The sequence below is a fragment of the Cryptotermes secundus genome, unplaced genomic scaffold (genome assembly GCF_002891405.2).
Source record: "Cryptotermes secundus unplaced genomic scaffold, Csec_1.0 scaffold745, whole genome shotgun sequence".
Classification (NCBI taxonomy): Eukaryota; Metazoa; Arthropoda; class Insecta; order Blattodea; family Kalotermitidae; genus Cryptotermes; species Cryptotermes secundus.
Window position 1 is genome coordinate 50217 of NW_019719369.1, and position 19673 is coordinate 69889.

General features: G+C 38.8%; 2 protein-coding genes across 5 annotated transcripts in view; one reads left to right on the forward strand and one right to left on the reverse strand.

The window, feature by feature from the left end:
* LOC111865199 (TRMT1-like protein) overlaps nucleotides 1-3323 on the forward strand; it is a 49051-nt gene extending 45728 nt beyond the window's left edge. Inside the window, exon 6 of the mRNA XM_033751772.1 lies at nucleotides 2619-3323. Coding sequence (XP_033607663.1) covers nucleotides 2619-3030 — 412 coding nt within the window. The 3' untranslated portion in view covers nucleotides 3031-3323. The remainder of the gene's footprint in view (nucleotides 1-2618) is intronic.
* Nucleotides 3324-15920: 12597 nt separating this feature from the next.
* Nucleotides 15921-19673, reverse strand: part of LOC111865190 (iron-sulfur protein NUBPL) — a 44073-nt gene continuing 40320 nt past the window's right edge. For all 4 annotated transcript variants that reach the window (XM_033751769.1, XM_033751767.1, XM_023853030.2 and 1 more), the window contains one exon: nucleotides 15921-16350. In XM_033751769.1, coding sequence (XP_033607660.1) covers nucleotides 16273-16350 — 78 coding nt within the window. In that variant the 3' untranslated portion in view covers nucleotides 15921-16272. The remainder of the gene's footprint in view (nucleotides 16351-19673) is intronic.

The window sequence follows — 19673 nt, forward strand, 5'->3', positions numbered from 1 at the left end:
TACATGAAATGATTTTCTATGCCTCAGTAGCTGATGAGTGATATTGAGGGAGGTATGAATGAAAAATGTGTGTGACTGTTATGTGTTATATGTAAACTACTGAAGTTGGATTAGTAGTTTAAAAAAAAAAGTCACTTAAATTCTGTGTTACCTTGTATAATAAGCATATACATGTTCTTGTTAATAATTGCCATTTCTTAATAACTGTGTTGTATTTTTGTATTATTTACTTTGTTGTTTGGACTTCAAAGGCAAGTAAGCAGTAATGTTGGTCAATTCATTGAATCAAAATTGCCAAAATTACTCCTGGGGAGATTGTGACAGTCCAAACCTTTTACAACTCCTCAAGGGACACTATGGTCCTCTTTAGCCATTTCAGTAGAGTGACTGATTTATTGGGGAGACCAATTCATTAGCATGTTATGACTTGCTTTTCGCATCTGGACAGAAACAACTGCCTTGTTTTGTTACCTGCAGCTTGGGTGACCGGAAAAGGGACGAGGCCACCACATGAGGCAAGTCTGTAGTTTGCCAAAGATGTAAATTTTGTTTTGCTGATAGTGTAGCTGTTACAAAAGTGTCTTCGGAAGGGTGTAATTGGACCTTAAACTAAGAAATAACCGCTTTCACATGTGGGGTACCAGGTTCTATATCTTTGGATCTCTTTAGTCTCAAAGTTCGTTATGTGATTGTCTAGTGCTGATTGCATGATGGATTTGTCCAGTTAAAATCAGCCGATAAGTAACTATTATTGTCTGGGAGAGAGGCCATCGATTCAAATCCTATACAGGGGATGAAGCGATGCTCCTGCAGGATAGAGTTTGCAGAAGGTCTTAGCATTTTGAATTCGTCGGAGGCAGACGTCATTGGGCTGCACTCTCCAAGTTTATCTAAATTTATCAGTCTTTATTTGGTTTATTAATCTTTGATAGTAATAAAAGGGCACATTACTCTGTACTTGCTAATGATGTTATAGTATTTCGCTTCTGAATAAACAGTTTGTGTAGAGCACAAATAGCGTCATTGATTTCTAGCAGTGGACTGGCTTTAAATGTGCAGTTTTCCTGTTGCCTCAGTTATTACCGTAACACGATCCCGATAAGCGTCAAGTGATTTACCGAAGCTGGCAAATAAATACAAAGATAGAAAGGGGACGGTTACACTATCATCTAGTCACCCTTCTTCCTTAGTACGTGTTCCGGTCACATACCACCATCATCAGGTGTCTTCTATCTTGCTAAAATTGTTGCACTGTATGTCAAAATTATGTACCCTGTGTGAACGCCATATTTCCTGATTAAAATAAAGTAACCTTGGAATTAAAACTAATTAGTTAACATCTTAATGTTTTGTTTTGTTTTGTTTTTCATTTTTATCACATTTAAAAGATATTGTAACGTGTTTTGCGTTACTGATCCCACTTCTGACACCACTGTAACGCGTTTTGCGTTACTGATCCCACTTCTGACACCACTGTAACGCGTTTACGTTACTGAAGACACCGTAGAGATCGTTGACTGGTTTATTTAACAATCTACAAATAACGGCTACAATTAATTATCACACAGTTGCGGGGTTTCACACTTTATAACCCTAATCGCATTAATCTGTCGACACTGTTGCGGGGTTTCACGATTTATAACCCTATGCGCAAATCAGTTCACTCTGTGTTCAGTAGTCTACACGTTTACGGTAGGGGAGCTATGTATCACTGTATCACACGCTCCCAATTACACAATCACACACACGTCCGGATCTTCTTACCGCGACGGCTGCTATACTCCAACTATAGTCCGCTGACTGGAGAACTGTTGATAACACGCTCTCGTAAGCTTGCTCGGAACTATCTTCGGCGATGGCCACGTTATAACTCGGCGGCTGTACAACTGAAGTCGCCGACTGCTACAGTAGAACTCGNACTGCTGGTGGGGGGTGATTCTCCTTAGCGCAACATGTCACAATATTTTCTTGAGGGTGTTTCTTGTTGTTGGATTTATTTGCGCACCATTCCCTTTGAGGCTTGGGTATAATGCATGTTATTTGTGCAATTCGTAATGATGTTGATGTGATCTTAGTACTAGTGTTATGTGTGCTCCATTGGCTTGTAGCTTTTTCCATGCTGTTAGACTAATTATGTTGTTAAGTGGTTTCTGTGTGGAGAGATTATCTCTTACCATTGGCTTATTATCCACTGACTCACAGTCACAGCGAATCTGCTGTGCATTGTAAGCACAGATATTCATTTCTCAAAATAAATATATTTCTTAGAAAAATTCACCATCATACTGAATGCTCAAAATGTCACCCTATTGCTGTTAAAAGTACTTCAAGCTGCTTGAAAAGACGTGACACTAGTTTTTGTTCACTGACCTCTATAGACATAATAATTTCAGAGATGTTGTGCTTAAGTTCATGCAATATGTAGGGATTATTTAAATATACTTTGTTTTGTAGTTTTCCTCACAGATAAAAATTACAGAGATTTTAAGTCTGGAGAACGTGCAAGCCACAGGCTGCCTGAATGGAATAATTAGATGTGTGTGCTGTAGCATTATCTCGGTGGTGAAGTAGTTCATTACTTGTACACATAGCAAATTATTTTCCATTTTCTGTTGTAGATGCAGCTGTAAGGATGAAAACAAATTTCCACATGAAGAAGAGAACTTTATTGATAAGTATGGAAATGAAAGCGACAATGAAAATCAGGCAAAGCGATTAAAAGCAGATGATGATGATAAGGAAACTGTCAAGTCAGGAAATTTGCTTTCAACATACACTGTTGAAAATGAACTTATTAATCCTCTGATTTCTTTGGAATCTAATAAGGATCCAGCACCACCATTTTACTTCAACTTGCATCGTCACAGTCCTAAAGGACCGCAATTGTTACGAGTTGATACAGTGATTCAGTTTTTACAAAAAGCTGGATATAGAGCAAGTCGGACTCATTTTGACAGAGGAGCAGTTAGGACAAATGCAAGTCTGTCAAACCTCACTGCAGTTTTGACACAAGCTGCAAATGTTAATTAATACATACTAAGTCTTAGAACAATTGATTATTGTTAGAAAATTGTGTAATAGTCAGATGCAAGAAAATGAAGTCATTAATGTTTTCTTCCTAAATGTGCAAAATTTTAAGTATATGTTGATATGCCAGCTGCTTAAATAAGATCATTCTTCTGTGAAAGTGCAGAAAGTGAAAAATCTCAAATTTTGTTCTAAAAATGCGTCAAACTTTTATATGATGCCTGATTTGAGGTACACAGAAAATATGCTGATTCCCAAATCTGTTTTCAAATTGTAAATAAAGTCCTGCTATTTAATTGTACAAGACCTATTACTTATAATTGGACACTCATTAGCAGTAGTTGAAGAAACTTTCATTAGTATGGAGAAAGCTGCTAAGGAAATTGGACTAACAGTAAATGAGAAAAAAACTAAGTTTATGGCACTAAATGACTGTCTATTCAAACTTGATGCATAACCAAAGATTTGTTATTGATTTATATAATTTTGTAGTTCTGACAGAATCTGTATATCTGGGGTCTCTAATAAATTGTAAGAATGATCTGGAAGAAGATATTAAATGCAGAATTATAATAGGAAATAGATGTTATTACAGCAGGTTGAAACTAATGAACTCTCACTCACTAAAGAGAAAAACTAAATGCCAACTGTATAAAACTACTATACTTCCAGCAGTGCTGTATGGATCTGAGAGCTGAACTCTGGTGAGCAAGGACCATGAAGCACATCTTGGAGTATTTGAGAATAAGATTTTAAGGAGAGTGTATGGAGCAATACAAATTGATAGGGTTTGGCGAAGACGTTGTATTAAGGAATTATATAGTTTGTTTAATGATGCTGATATAAGGAGAGAAAGTGAAGAAATTATAAAAACTAATGCTTCTAAAACCAGAAGGGAAAAGGAAGAAAGGTAGATCAAGAATGAGATGGATGGATGGTGTGGAGAAGGATTTGAGGAACTTAGTTGGAGTTAACTGAAAACAAAGGCATAAGCAGAGCACGGCTGGAAAAAGTTTTTAAAGTAGGCCAAGACCCACAAAGGGTTGTAGTGCCAATAATAATAATAATAATATTTTATAGTTACTGTAGGATTCTGACGATGGTGTATAACACACTGATATATTGGGTTTTTGGACTTTTGGACTATTAGCCAACCCAGTTTGGACTTTTCTCCCATTTGGATCCCCTCATCAGCAATGAAGTCACCAATTCACAGAAGATCTGTATGACGTGATATATGCCACATCAGATATAGGAAATACAAGGAAGTGGCCCATATGGCATGCTCGGCCAACCCAATTAGCAAACCCAGTTTGGACTTTTCTCCCATTTGGATCCCCATTATCAGCAATGAAGTCACCAATTCACAGAGAAGATCTGTATGACGTGATATATGCTTTTATCCATTTCTATTAAGTTCTAAATTAGATAGACGTGATTTACTCCATTGTTGATGCTAGTTAGACACTATTAGTTTTTGTTACTAGTTCTTCTTTCTATTCCATGCCGTGGGGTCATGGACTTGGTTATGAGTTTGGTTTCGTGTCATAAATTTCTACAGATCTAACTATCATAGTTCCACGCTTGTATGCGGTTGCAACAATTTGTTATGAATATTTTTCTTATTAGCTCTCATGGACTTAGCCTGGTCTCAGGTGTTTATAATCTTCATGTTTTGTGACATTGGTTTGTCCAGTGATTGAGGCTAGCTCTTTCTAACAGACCCAACAGAATAGGTTTTTCCTTCACTTGAGGACGGAAGCAGATCCAGTTTCCGAAACGTCGTGTTTTCATTAGTTATCTTAAAAACCAGGACGATGGATAAAGTCCAAAACCCAATATATCAGTATAATAATTTGTGTTTATTTACATGCAAACTTAACAGCTCATAAGCGGCCTTCGTGTTTTCATTAGTTATCTTAAAAACCAGGACGATGGATAAAGTCCAAAACCCAATATATCGGTATAATAATTTGTGTTTATTTACATGCAAACTTAACAGCACAGAAGCGGCCTCTGTAGTCTAGAGGTAACGTTCCCACCTCATGACTCGTGGTACGCGGATTCAAACCCGGCGGAGGTCATCGAATTTTTAAGGGCGCAAAAATTCAGGGAACAAGTCCTCCGGGAGGGACTTTAAGCCGTGTGTCCCATGTCGTAGCTTTACGGCACGTAAAAGAACCTCATATCTCCAAAGGAGGTCACTGAGCCAAATTCAAGGACGTTTCTCGCCCACACGTAAAAGAACCTCATATCTCCAAAGGAGGTCACTGAGCCAAATTCAAGGATGTTTCCCGCCCAACAGTAGTCTCTAATGCCTCTGATAAATGGGGGAAGCATTATAGATACCGCCAAGCCAGTAGAGAACTCACTGCCTCGGTCGGGACTGATGGTACACACCAATATCGGTAGGGTATAAAGACTGGTAGAATATCATAGAGGGAAGCACAATAGATCAAACTGGTCATGGTGCATGGGGTAACCCACCCTCTCCCATAACTATCTAACTAACTAACTAACTAACAGCACAGAGGCCAATTGCAAAGCTAGCACGAATAGAGAAATACACAAAAATAATTAAAAAAGCAAGATACAAAAATGATAGTCTATATTAATTACACAGCATGAATAAGATACAGAAGCAGACATACACAGACAAAGCCACAATGTGAGAATTTGAGTTTCAAATAGAGCAGCATACACATACAATAATAATAATTCAATTCGTGTTTATTTATGTGCAAACTTAACAGCACAGTGGCCAATTACAAAGTTAGCACGAGTACATAGAAATACACAAAAATTAAAGAGCAAAATAAAAAATATGACAGTCTATACAATATCAGTAAATTAGTAACAATTCCAAGAAAAGAAAAGAAAACAAAAAAATAATAATTTAGCCTTAACAGGCGAGAAAAATAAAATAAGTACATTTCGAATGGTTATTCCATTATGTGATGAGAAAGGACAATACACATACATACACACATAGAAGTTAATAATAATAATAATAATAACCCAATTAATTCTTATTTATTCGTGTGGCAGCTCAACATCCTAATTTAAATCAATTCAATTCATGTTTAATTACGTACAACTTAACAGCACAGAGGCCAATTAGAAGGTTAGAATGAGTACATAGAATTACATAAAAATAATTAAAAAAACAAATACAAAATTTGAGAGTCTACTTAATGACAATAGATTAATAATAATGCCAAGAAAAATAAAGTTAACGTTAACAGGAGAGAACAACAAAATAAAACCACATACACAGAAGTAATATTACGAGTATCATTAACAAATATTATTAACAATTTTATGTTCAGTGTCATTGACAGAAACTGTTCCGATTGCAAATATGTCGAGATCTTTACCCACCGCGTTGGCAGCATAGGCACACCGAGCAGAAGGACAGTGTTTATTAGAGGGACAAACACCAAACAATGAGAAGTCCCTAACATCACTACAAATAGGAAACCACTATCGCATAATTTGTTTACACGCCCTCTGAAGATGGTCCACAGAGACCGAAACATGTAAGGGTGTTAAGTTTTTATGTAGTAAAAAACTTACAGGTCACATTGGACAGAGTGATTTATAATTTGTAATTGTTATTGTGACGGACCAGAATGAAACAAATCAAAATCCCTAAGATTGCTGGGAGGAACGCGAAGGCTAACATTTTCCAAAAGAGAAGCACAGGATTTAAGACCACCAAAGACCTGAACAAGAAAAAGTGCATCAAGGTGATGTCTCTGTTTATGTAAAGATTGCAGACTTAATTTCTCTAAATCATAAGAATAATTATATGAAATATGAGGGAAAAAACGATAAAAACAGACGGACGCAAACTTCTGCTGGATGCGCTCAAGCTTGTTGGCATCAGTCGAGGTGATGGAGTTCCAAACTACTGAGGCATATTCCAACTTGGACCTGACTAAAGTAAAATATAGTACATACAGACTCTCCATGGAGGAAAACCTGTAGGTAATGGAGCGAATAAGGCCTAAAAGCTTTATGCATTCAGAAAATATGTAATTAACATGTGTGTGAAAATGTAACTTTGAATCAAAGAAAACACCCAGGTCCTTAATACTGCTGGTGCTTTGTAATGATATCATGACAAAGCTGATACTCGTAGCTCAGAAAATTTGTTTTTCTGGTGTATGATACAACACGCGTTTTAGCAATATTAAGTTTCATGGAGTTAGCAGTGCACCAGTCACTTACGGAATTAATGTCAGATTGAAGTAAGAGGCAATCATGAGGAGAGTTAATAATGCAGAGAATTTTTAGATCATCGGCAAAAATTAGAAATTTACAGTAGTTAACGGAGTTGCATAGGTCATTTATAAATACATTGAAAAGAAAAGGCCCCAGAACAGAGCCTTGCAGCACCCCGGACGTTACATGAAAAGGCAGGGAGAGAGTGCCAGAAACGTGATTGTCTGTTGGTTAAGTAACCGATGATAATAATAATAATGAAATTAATAAAAAGAATGATAATAATAGTAGTAATTCAATTCAGGTCTTTATTATTCATGTGCTGAGTCAACAGCCGCAAGGCCAATTACAGGCAGAGCACGGTGTAGATAAAAGTAATTACATTATAGACAAACACATTATAAAGTCAAAGACAAATTACAGGCAAGCACTGAGGAAAACACAATAATGTAGAAAAGTAAACAAACAAACAAATGATAATAATTTCATTAACATAAATCTAAGTGTTATTAAGAAGTGAGAAATGAAACATAAATATTTAATTAAGAAATGAAAAGTATAGATTTTCATAGGATAATAATAATAATTCAGTTTGTTTTATTGCACATGCAAATAATAATAATACTAACAATTATACTATATTTAAAAATCGTTTGGAAAGAACATTCCTGGCTCCGAATACATAAACATCCCTGCAGACAACATTAGCAGCTGCTGCACATCTAGCAGAGGGACAATATTTAGATGAGGAGCAAACATTGAACAATGCAAAGTCTCTGATATACCGAGCAGGAACTTGGAGACCAACAATTTCCAGAACAGAAGGGCAGAATTTCGAGCCAAAATAAACTTGAATAAGAAAGAGAGCATCAAGACGATGTCCCCTAGTACGTAAAGTATGCAATTTTAACTCCAGAGCAAGAGAATAACTGTAATGAACTTGAGGATAGATACAATTAAAACGAAGGGCCGCAAACCTCTGCTGGGTGTGTTCTAGCTGTTTGTGTCCGTTGACATAATCAAATTCCAGACTACGGACGCATATTCAAGCTTAGATCTAACTAATGCAGTGTACAATCTGAACATACAGTCTAGAGATGAGAAATTGAAAGTAATATTACAAACTAGACCCAACATTTTAGCACAGTGAGAGAATATGTAATTGACCTGGTCATGGAAATATAGCTTAGCATCAGTAAACACTCCCAGGTCTTTTATAGAATCAGTCCAGGCTATTGACGATTGACAAAGTTTATAATCATAGATAAGTACGTTGGTTTTCCTGGAGAAGGATATAACTTTAGTTTTACTGATGTTGAGTTTCATACAGTTAGCAATGCACCAACCTTGTATAGAGTTAACATCAGACTGAAGTAGATAGCAGTCCTGAGGAGAACTAATGGCTCGGTAAATTTTGACGTCATCAGCAAAAAGACACTTAGAATGGGCAACTGCATCGCACATGTCATTAATAAACACAGTGAAGAGAAGGGGTCCCGAGACAGATACCTGAGGTACATCAGAGAGAACTTCAAAAGGTGAGGAAAGAACACCAGAAACACGGACCTGGGATTTCCAGTTGGATAGGTAACTGTGAAACCAGCTTACATAACCACCAGAAAGCCCAATAGCACTAAGCTTGTGAAGAAGAAGAGAATGTGGGACAAGGTCGAATGCGTTGCTGAGATCAAAATAAATGGCATCAGCTTGTCTCTGGGAGCCAACTATAGGGGAGATAAAATAAACGTAAGTCACCAAATTGGTGCTTGTGGATTTAGTTTTCGAGAAGCCCTGCTGATAAGGGATATTTTTTTATTTCAGATAATGAGAAACATGTTCATGAACAATAAATTCGAATATTTTAGAAAAATTTATCAGTAAGGATATAGGCCTATAATTCCTAACAGAGGTGCTTTTGTCTTTTTTGAGAACAGGGACAGTTGCTGCCATAGGGAGGGAAAGTAATGCTGAGATAAGCTTAGATTAAACTAAGAGTATATACAAATATATCAGTACAACCCTTAATAATGAATCCAGGGATGTCGTCGACTCCAACGGATTTGGATGGTCTCAGGCGCTTAATAGCTTTGTTAACATCAGAAACAGACGCTAAAGGTAAGACAATAGGACCAGGATTTTGGTATACTGTTTGAAAATGCTTTGAAAATTAATCAGCAATGTCATTAGGTTCAATTAAATGCTTACCCTCAAGCTGGATGGAATTAGAATTTCTTTTCCTAAAGGAGGCCACATATTTCCAGAATTGCTTGGGTTGCGACTTTAAATTTTCGTCCACAGTTTTCAACCATCTAAGTCTGTCAGACTTAATAGTAATGTTAACTAGCTTACGATAAAAGGAAAATTTTTGGTAAAGGCATTTGTATTTCTCTTTTTTAAAACCTCTGTAAAAATAGTTCTTTTTCCTTATGTAATACTTTAAGGAACTAGAATACCAGTGTGGGAATTTCACATGAGTGTTTATGATGCCACGGGGAATTGCATGTTCCATGGCATCTTGAACAGCAGCATTGAGGCCGGCAACAGCAGAATCCACGGAGGTGGTACCATATACACAGAACCAGACGTAAGTTGAGAGATTATTATAAAGCAGTGCATAATCCCCAGGCAAAAATTTATGGTACAGATATTTATAATTTTGAATACAAGTGGCAAGGGACAAACAAATATTGATAATTAATGGGGGATGGTAATTGTCAGGCTCTATAAGTCCAGAGTCAACAGGAGTAATACTTATGTCGCTTAAGTTAGAAAAAATTAAATCAAGTAGATTGCTGCTGCTGACATCAATGCACTGATTAAGATTTAGTAGACATGTGGAAGTGTAGATCGCATCTCCCTTAAGTTTAGAGTAATAATGGGAATTGGGCAGAGCTAGACCACTTTTCCAGTCAAAACCAGGGGCATTAAAATCCCCAACCATAATTACTCGAAAATTATGGGTATCCAGATTGTTTTTTAAATAATGAAAGTAATTAGCAGTGTTTTCAGGATTAGCATCAGGTGGAAAGTAATGATTTCCAATGAGTAAGTTAAGGCCGTCTGAAGTGGGGATTTCAACCCATACACATTCGTCACAAGATTCTAAATTGTATCTGCGTTTACAGGAGCGAATTATGGAGGATAGTGCAGTGAGAACTCCACAACCACGCGTCTTATTTACAGATGCCCTGTCAGAACGGAAAACTGTATAGCAGTCAGGAAATAAATTATGATCGTAACACAGGTCATTTAGCCATGTCTCAGTTAAACATATAATATTGTAGTCCGTGGAGCAGATATTGTCGTAAAGTTCGACTTCTTTAGTCCTAAGACCTCTGACATTTTGGTAATATATGTCAAAACATTTGCCAGGATGTTTGCGAGACCTGGCAAAACAACTTGTGTTGTTATCAGGCTTGCTAACCATTAACTATGTACAGAAGCGCCCTCCCTCTGGGCAATGACATTGTTTACCGTATTTACGGAATCGCCTATAGGATCCATGGACGGGGGAGTAAGGGGACAAACATTACCTGCACCAGGGGAGCAAGGCCGAGAAATCTCTGATTCTTCAACAGTATAAATTTGGTCAGAGCTTAATCGCCCATAAAAAGGAGCGATTAAACAGCCGTTAGGCCAGACTCTGGTATTATTAATGAGATGAAAATCATCCTCTGCAACAGAGACATGAAATGATGCATATGAGTTATATTTAGTTTTTAGCCTGGTGCAAGCAGGTGAAGCAAGCTGCAATTGATCCTTAAGAGAAGTCTCAACATCAGATGATGTTACATCTGGGGAAAACCTAGAGACAAAAAGGGACTTCATACGGACCCTCTTCTGCACAACAGAGAGAGAAGAGCTTCTCACTCCGATCATGGCAACCCTGGGTTTCTTGGAGGTATTGGCCACAGTGTTAACAAGAGATGGGGCTACTAGCTTCCTCTTAACGCTCTTAACTTCTTAACTAACGTTACAAAAGCACCACCCGAATGGTTTTCACCCATGACTACGGATGGCTCAGGTAGTGAATTCATAGCAGGAGCTGCGAACTTGGCGGCCGTTGGCGACAATAGGGTTTCCATTTACTGCATACACAACATCCCTGTATGATTCTGCTGTAATTAAGGCAGATGTAGCAGCCTCACGCCATGTTTATTGCACGTGTGAGGGCGCCTGTTGAAGTTCACGCAGTTGCATCTTCGTGGCTTCGTTGTCGATTCTAAGCTGCTGAACTTCACTGCTGAGATTCGACAGCATCACGACTATAGATTCTACCATTGGTACAGATGTTATTGGTGCGAAGTATTTCCAGCTGCACGCTGAGGGAATCTTTATCCCCTATACACGAAGCAGTACACGGTAGCTCTGCAAAAATTGCTTCCTTCTGGTTACTATTGCAGAAAGAATGCTCGTTTGCAGCATCCCCCGTTAGTTTAATACAATTGTCACATTTGTAAGCAGACTTACCAGTGGTTGCGCTGACACTGGGCTCCGACGCACAATTAGACACACAATTACAATGAAAGCGCAAATCGCACATGCCACAATGAATAGATTTTTGCTTTCCATAAAATAGCTTTTCGCAGAGCCGACAGTGTTCCTTACTGGCCATACCTAAGCAGCGACAGGCCTGTACACACAGAGAGAGACTAGGCACTCAAGCGGTCAGGAGCACAAGCACAGCACGTCCGTTCTGCTTGAGCTCACCAGTAGGAAATAATAAGTATAAGTAATAATAATAATAATAACTCAGTTAATAATTATAATAATATCTCTATCAACATAAATCAAACCTATCATTGAGAAGTGAGAAATTTCAATTTGATTGGAGTAGACATGGCAGCAATAAAATATAAAACAATTCAAGTTTTAATGGATCAATGTATAAATATATTAATTGACTCCAACTTTTTCTTCATTTACATGCGAAATATGTTTGACAGAAACTGTTCCGATTGCAAATATGTCGAGACCTTTACCCACCGCGTTGGCAGCAGAGGCGCACCGAGCAGAAGGACAGTGTTTATTAGAGGGACAAACACCAGACAATGAGAAGTCCCTAAGATTGCTGGGAGGAACACAAAGGCTAACATTTTCCAAAAGAGAAGCACGTGATTTAAGACCACGAAAGACCTGAACAAGAAAAGGTGCATCAAGTTGATGTCTCCGTTTATGTAAAGATTGTAGACTTAATTTCTCTAAAGCATTAGTATAATTATATGAAATATGAGGGAAAAAACGATAAAAACAGATGGACGCAAACTTCTGCTGGTTGTGCTCAAGCTTATTGGCATCAGTCAAGGTGATGGAGTTCCAAACTACTGAGGCATATTCCAACGTGGATCTGACTAAAGTAAAATATAGTACATACAGACTCTCCAGGGAGGAAAACCTGTAGGTAATGGAGCGAATAAGGCCTAAAAGCTTTATGCATTCAGAAAATATGTAATTAACATGTGTGTGAAAATGTAACTTTGAAACAAAGAAAACACCCAGGTCCTTAATATTAAGGACTGCTGGTACGTGTAATGATATCATGACAAAGCTGATACTCGTAGCTCAGAAAATTTGTTTTTCTGGTGTATGATACAACATGCATTTTAGCAATATTAAGTTTCATGGAGTTAGCAGTGCACCAGTCACTTGCGGAATTAATGTCAGATTGCAGTAAGAGGCAATCATGTGGAGAATTTTTAGATCATCGGCAAAAATTAGAAATTTACAGTAGTTAACGGAGTTGCATAGGTCATTTATAAATACGTTGAAAAGAAAAGGCCCCAGAATGGAGCCTTGGGGCACACCGGACGTTACATGAAAAGGCAGGGAGAGAGTGCCAGAAACGCGAACCCGAGACTGGCTCAGTAACTGCAAAACAAGCTAACATAAGCATCAGAGAATCCGAAGGAGCTTAATTTATGCAAGAGCATATTGTGAGGGACGAGGTCAAAAGCATTAGATAGATCAAAATAGACAACATCAGCTTGACACTGACTGCGGACAACAGGCGTCAAGAAGTCGAGAAACGTCACCAAATTGGTAACTGTAGATTTAGTTCTGGTAAAGCCATGTTGGTTAGAATTAAATTTAGTGAAATGAGAAACATGATCATGAATAATGAATTCATACAATTTAGAGAAATTACTGAGAATAGAAATAGGCCTGTAGTTGCTCACAGTGGCATGATTGCCTCTTTTAAATACTGGTACAACAGCAGATTCTTTCCATGCAGCAGGAAAATACTGCTGCATGTGGCTCAAGTTAAATATATGCCTAAGTATAGGAATAAAAATACCTGCACCACCTTTGATGATAAAACCAGGAATACCGTCAAGCCCAACAGATTTTGATGGTTTTAGTCTCTTGATGGCTTTGTAGACATCGGCATCAGAAATGGGGGCAGGGGATAAAAATTCAGAAGATTGCGAGAGAGGGTGAATGACCTTAGAGCAGTGGTTATTGTAAACAGATTTAAAGTGCTTAGCGAATGCATCAGCAACAGCTTCGGGCTGGACTAGGTGTGTACCATGAACTTCTAGATGAATGGAACTGGATCTCTGTTTTCTGAAATTAGATATAGTTTCCTGCTGCAAAGTTTTGATAACTGAACTCACATTTTAAATTACTGTTAACTTAGGTAACAGCACATCAATATTCAAAGGAGGGTGATATATATCAGGCGTGACCAATCCAGAGTCGGCAGGAACAGACTTTCGATCAGTGAAATTTGCAAATACTAGGTCAAGCATGGCAAGAGTGTCGACAGCTTCAAGGCACTGCCTTAGGCCACGAAAACGTGTAGAGGTGTATATAGAGTCCCTTTGAATTTAGAATAATGATGACAAGTCGAAAGAGGTGTCCCGTTCTCCCAGTTGAATCCAGGAGCATTGAAGTCACCGAGTAATATGACACGAGTATTGTTCATGTCTAGATTGTTTTCAAGTTGTCGAAAGTAGGCAGTAATGACTTCTGATTTGGTGTCAGGGGAGAAGTAATGGTTACCAATAAGCATGTTTATGCCAGCAGCAGTGGGAACCTTGACCCACACACATTCAGAACAGAGTTCTAAATCATACCTGCGACTGCAGGAGTCCAGGCTAGCGGTAATGCCTGTTAATACGCCACCACCACAAGCCTTGTTTATGTGTGGCCGGTCAAACCAGTAAACGGTGTACTGGTTAGGAAACAGATTGTGATCGTAGCACAGGTTGTTGAGCAATGTCTCGGACAGACACATTATGTCGTAATTGGAGGCGCACATGTCATAAAATTCAAGCTTTGATAGTATGTGCCAAGACAGTTACTGAAATTCGCATGTGACATGGCCGAACGACTCGTGTTCACATCACTGAAAGAGGCCATGTTTATGTGGATGTCGAGCTGCCTCCGTTAGCCCCATCGTTACCCGCTGGATTTGCTGCAGGTTTAACAGCAGCAGCGGGAGCCACCACTTCAGGTGTGCTGGTGATAAATATCTGGTCCGCAGTAAGCTTACCATATTATGGAGCAATCAAGCAACCAGAAGGCCAGACACCAGTGCTATTTACTAGAGCAAATTCGTCTTCCAATACAGAGATATGAAAGGAAGAGTACGAGTTGAATTTAGTTTTGAGTCTGGTGCAGACCAACTGTTTTAGACGCAATTGCTCCTTCAATGATTTGTGCACATAATCAGCAGTAACCTCAGGGCTAAACTGAGAGACAAATAGTGCCTTAGATCTTTCAGCTTTTTTGACAACCGGCAAGGATTGCGAGCTCCTAATACCGGTAACAATAATAATACTCTCAGTATCTCAGACTGTATAGTGCTCCTGATGACCACTGAATAGACTGGGTTGGCTTGAACCAGTCTGGACATTGTAGAGAAGGGAAAATATCTTGCCCCTGTTGGGAGTTGAACTTTGATTCTTTGCTCACACCCTCCCCAGTCTAGTCACTGCACCGACTGAGCTATCCTGGCTTCCTTGCCTATCCCATATACTGGAGGAATCCATTACTGAAGTTGCTACTCAGAATGATAGGATTATGACATGAAAAGAGGGCACTTGCACTTTAACATAGACTTGATCTGCGAAATGACTGTGCTTCTGAACTGGTTCTGCAAGATCTTGGGCACACATGTTTACCTACTTACCTTCATGAATTGTGAATCACTGCAGTGTCGGAACACTACTACTGAACCTTCTTCAAAATGGGCTCAATTAAATTGATTTGAATAAAAGGAGTTTCTGTTGTGAATATATTGAATATATACAAGGTTTTATTGTAATAAAATATGCAGATTACAATTTCTGCCAAACATGGCTCCAAAAACACTGAAATAAACACCTTTAATTAAGCTGGCATAACCATCAACTGAGCCAGCAGAGAGTAATGGTGTAGAAGAAACAGATCTTCTCGTACTTCCTGTAGGTTTCACATGTTGGTTTATAATTATTCCTTGTGTCTTCTAAACTGTTATCCATAAAAAGCAGAAGTGCCTGCCTGGTTGATATGACAATATAACTATCTGTGGCTCTAGAGTCCTTTTGTTGGAACTTGGTCACTTTTTCAGTTTCTTGATCCTATACACAGTCGGTAGGACTCCTTGAACAGGGGATCAGCCCATCACAAGGCCACTACCTACACAGAAGAAACACACACAGACATCCATACCTTGCATGGTATTCAAACCCATGATCCCAGCATTCAAGCAAGTTAAGACTGTTCATGTCTTAGACCATGTGGTCACTGTGATTGGCATGACAATATGTAGTAACTCAAAATCTGAAGAACGAATAATACCTAAATGAAGTGAAGTTCACTTATATAATTAAAAAGAAATATGTGAATAAGGATTCAGTTCCCAGTCTAAACTTGACTGCAATATCTGTGCAGTAATTCAACAGTTGTCACTACTATACATACTGGCAAGAGTATGGACTAAATATTTGGGTGTTTTGCATTAGGTCTACAGTAGGAAACAGAATAGTTACATTTTATATACATATATTAGATACACATCTTCCACACTGAAGTTCATATTTTGTTTTCTGGAACTTCTTGCTTCTTTAAGAATGTTATTACTTTTCTGGCAAGTGTCTTATATGCTTCAGCCTGAAATAAAAGTAAAATTTACAATAATTCATATAGTAAGTTTTGCTGCCCCTAGAAAATAGAGTGTAACAAATTTAAATGTCATCTGATGTACTTAATTTACTATAACAATATGTACAGTATGTAATTGGAAGGTGCAGACAAACTTTGGGCACGAGTTCCACGTATCAAAACAAGAAAAAATGTTGATATAAACATCTGTTCACAAACACATCTTGATGGAATCTGCTGCACTGTGCCCACTTGTTGATGTACATTGTCATCATTCTCAATTTTGGTGTGTAACAAATGTCTACTCTTTTCCTATCTTCATATTGCAGCTTCTCTGTGCTGCTCCCCTGGTTGTGTATTTATTTGGTGTTCCTTGTGCAAGGAGTTGAATGTAAGTTTAGTATAATATATGAGGGGGTACCCAAAAGAAACCGAACTTATTTTTTTTTAACTTATTTATTCATATATTAAGCACAAACCTTCAATCCCCTTCAAAGTACTCTCCACTTACACTAATACACTAGTCTTTTATTCCATTTTTCAAAATACTGTCTAAATTCATCTTTTAAGATGCTTGACAGCGCCTCCGTCGTTTTTTTCCTTTCATGTCTCTTTCCATTCGAGGAAACAAAAAAGAAGTCGCACGGGGCAAGGTCGGGTGAGTATGGAGGGTGAGGAACATGGGTCATACCATTTTTGGTCAAGAATTGTCATACAGACAGGGCTGTGTGAGCAAGGGCATTGTCATGATGGAAAAACCAGTCACCCGACTGCCACAAATCTGGCCGCTGAGCTCCAAGTCACTCCCAACAGCTCCACAATTTCTTCAATGGTCTGTCGTCGATCTTCCTTGATGATTTCACGAATTTTTTCAACATTTTCATGTGTTCGGGCCATGGAAGGATGACCAGAACGAGGTTTGTCATCAATTAACATTTCACCATTTTTGAAACGGGAAAACCACTCAAACACTTGAGTTTTCCCCATAGCATTGTCCTTGTACACCGTTTTTAACATTTCAAGAGTTTCTGTTCCACTTTTCCCGAGCAAAAAGCAGAATTTCACTGCCGGGCGCTGTTCACGAAAATCAGCCATTGCAAAAACGACGATCACACAAAACAGTTGTCACTATAAACTCTGCCAAATCTAGTGCTTACCTTCTGAAGCAACGGTAGTCGGCTTATCGACTCAGGAATGTTAGCTCTATGTGCTCATAGCGGCAAAACGCAGTACTACAAAAGCTCTGCCCACAAAAAAATTAGTTCGGTTTCTTTTGGGTACCCCATTGTAAAATAGAAAGTATGTTGCATTAAAGATGGAAGAGAAACTGCAACGAGTGATACTTCAATGCAACAGGATGCTGAAATATAATATTATTTTTAACACATGTTAATATGGACATTTTTTCTTGTTTTGGTACATGGAATGTGTCAAAAGTTTGTCTGCACCTTCCAGTTACACCCTGTGTAGTGCATTTTAACTAAGTGGACTTACAGTGACAGAAAATTTAAAGTGGCAAAGGGTTTCATTTTGTTTACAGAACTGGGGTGAAAATTAGTCCCTTGGTATTGTGGCCTTAAATGGGCTCATTGTACCAGTCCCTGATAGATAAGTATGGAGTGTTTGTCAGATGATAGTTGTCAGATGAAAACTAAAATGCTTGGAGAAAAATCTACCCTAGTATACTGTCCACAACAATTCCACATGGGCTACCCTGGGATTGAACTAGGGCCACCATGGTTAGAAGCTGATGACTACCTTAGCTGTGGCACAAGAGGTTAAAAGAGAAACTGTACACATATGTATAGCACAGCCTGATTTTGGATACATTACTGTTTCATGCTCCATGTGTTTATATAGTACAGGTATTTCCATTAGCATTTATGCTTTCACGCACAATGTGAGGCAGTGAAGCGGAAAGTGAACAAGGCCAGATATCTTTATGCATGGTCTCTTTTACGGAATTTCATTACAATTTGATTAATGGTCTATGATGAAAAAAGTCTTGGGGTCTTTCTAGTGTGTGCATATGTGTATGTGTGTGTGGGGGGGGGGAGAGAGAGAGAGAAAAGACAGTCCAAAGACAAGTGTTGCTTCCAGTTTTGTATGGGTGTGAAACTTAGTCTCTGACTTTAAGGGAGGAACATAGACTGAGTGTATTTGAGGACAGGGTGCTGAGGAGAATATTTGGACCAAAGAGGGATGAAGTGACAGGAGGCTGGAGAAAACTGCATAACGAGGAGCTTCATAACTTGTACTCTTCTCCAAGTATAATTAGAATGATCGAGTCAAGGAGGATGAGATGGGCAGGGTATGTAGCAAGAATGGGGGAGAAGAGAAATGCATATAGGATATTGGTGGGAAAACCAGGAGGAAAGAAACCACTAGGAAGACCAAGAGACAGGTGGATAATCACTTGTTTCTGTCTCTAATGAAAGATAAACTTTTATTTTAAAATGTCAATAAAATCATATTTTATTTTTACTGTTGCGACATGTTTCGGCCCTGTATCAGCGCTGTATCAGTTCCTATGTCAATATATTACAAGCTATTATTGCATATCACCATCATCTGAGAATGTGTGCCCACACTTCACTCCCACTACCTTCATATTGCAGTGTCCACAGTGTGTTTCCTTTGTTGTATCCCTTGCATTAAATGTTGCCTTAGAGATGGAAACAAGTGGATGAGTGATGTATCAGTTCAACATATTGTAACGTGTTTGCGTTACTGAAGACGCCGTAGAGATGGTTAATTGGTTTATTTAACAACCTACAAATAACGGCTACAATTGCTTATCTTACAGTTGCGGGGTTTCACAATTTATAACCCTAATCGCATTAATCTGTTAACACTGTTGCGGGTTTCACACTTTATAACCCTATGCGCAAATCAGTTCACTCTGTCTTCAGTAGTCTACACGTTTACAGTAGGGGAGCTTTGTATCACTGTATCACACGCTCCCGATTACACAATCACACACACGTCCGGTTCTTCTTTCCGCGACGGCTGCTATACTCCAACTTGTAGTCGGCTGACGGTTACTTTACAACTCGGCGGCTGCAGTAGAACTCGCTGGTAGCCACATTAGAACTGACTGTGAATAGCCTTCGCTGCGCCTCATGTAGCCTCGATCGGACCATACGGAAAACGGCCGCGTAATAGGCACCCTTTTGCCTGGCGCTGTGTTGCTATGCAACGCTAGCAGAGGTAACCGCTGTTACTATCGTAACGTCGCCGCTGTTGACTCGCGTTGCCTAGCGACCGCGATATCCCTCGGTGACGTCACCGCGGAGGGGAGTGGCGGGGCGGGAACTCGCCTATTACCGTAA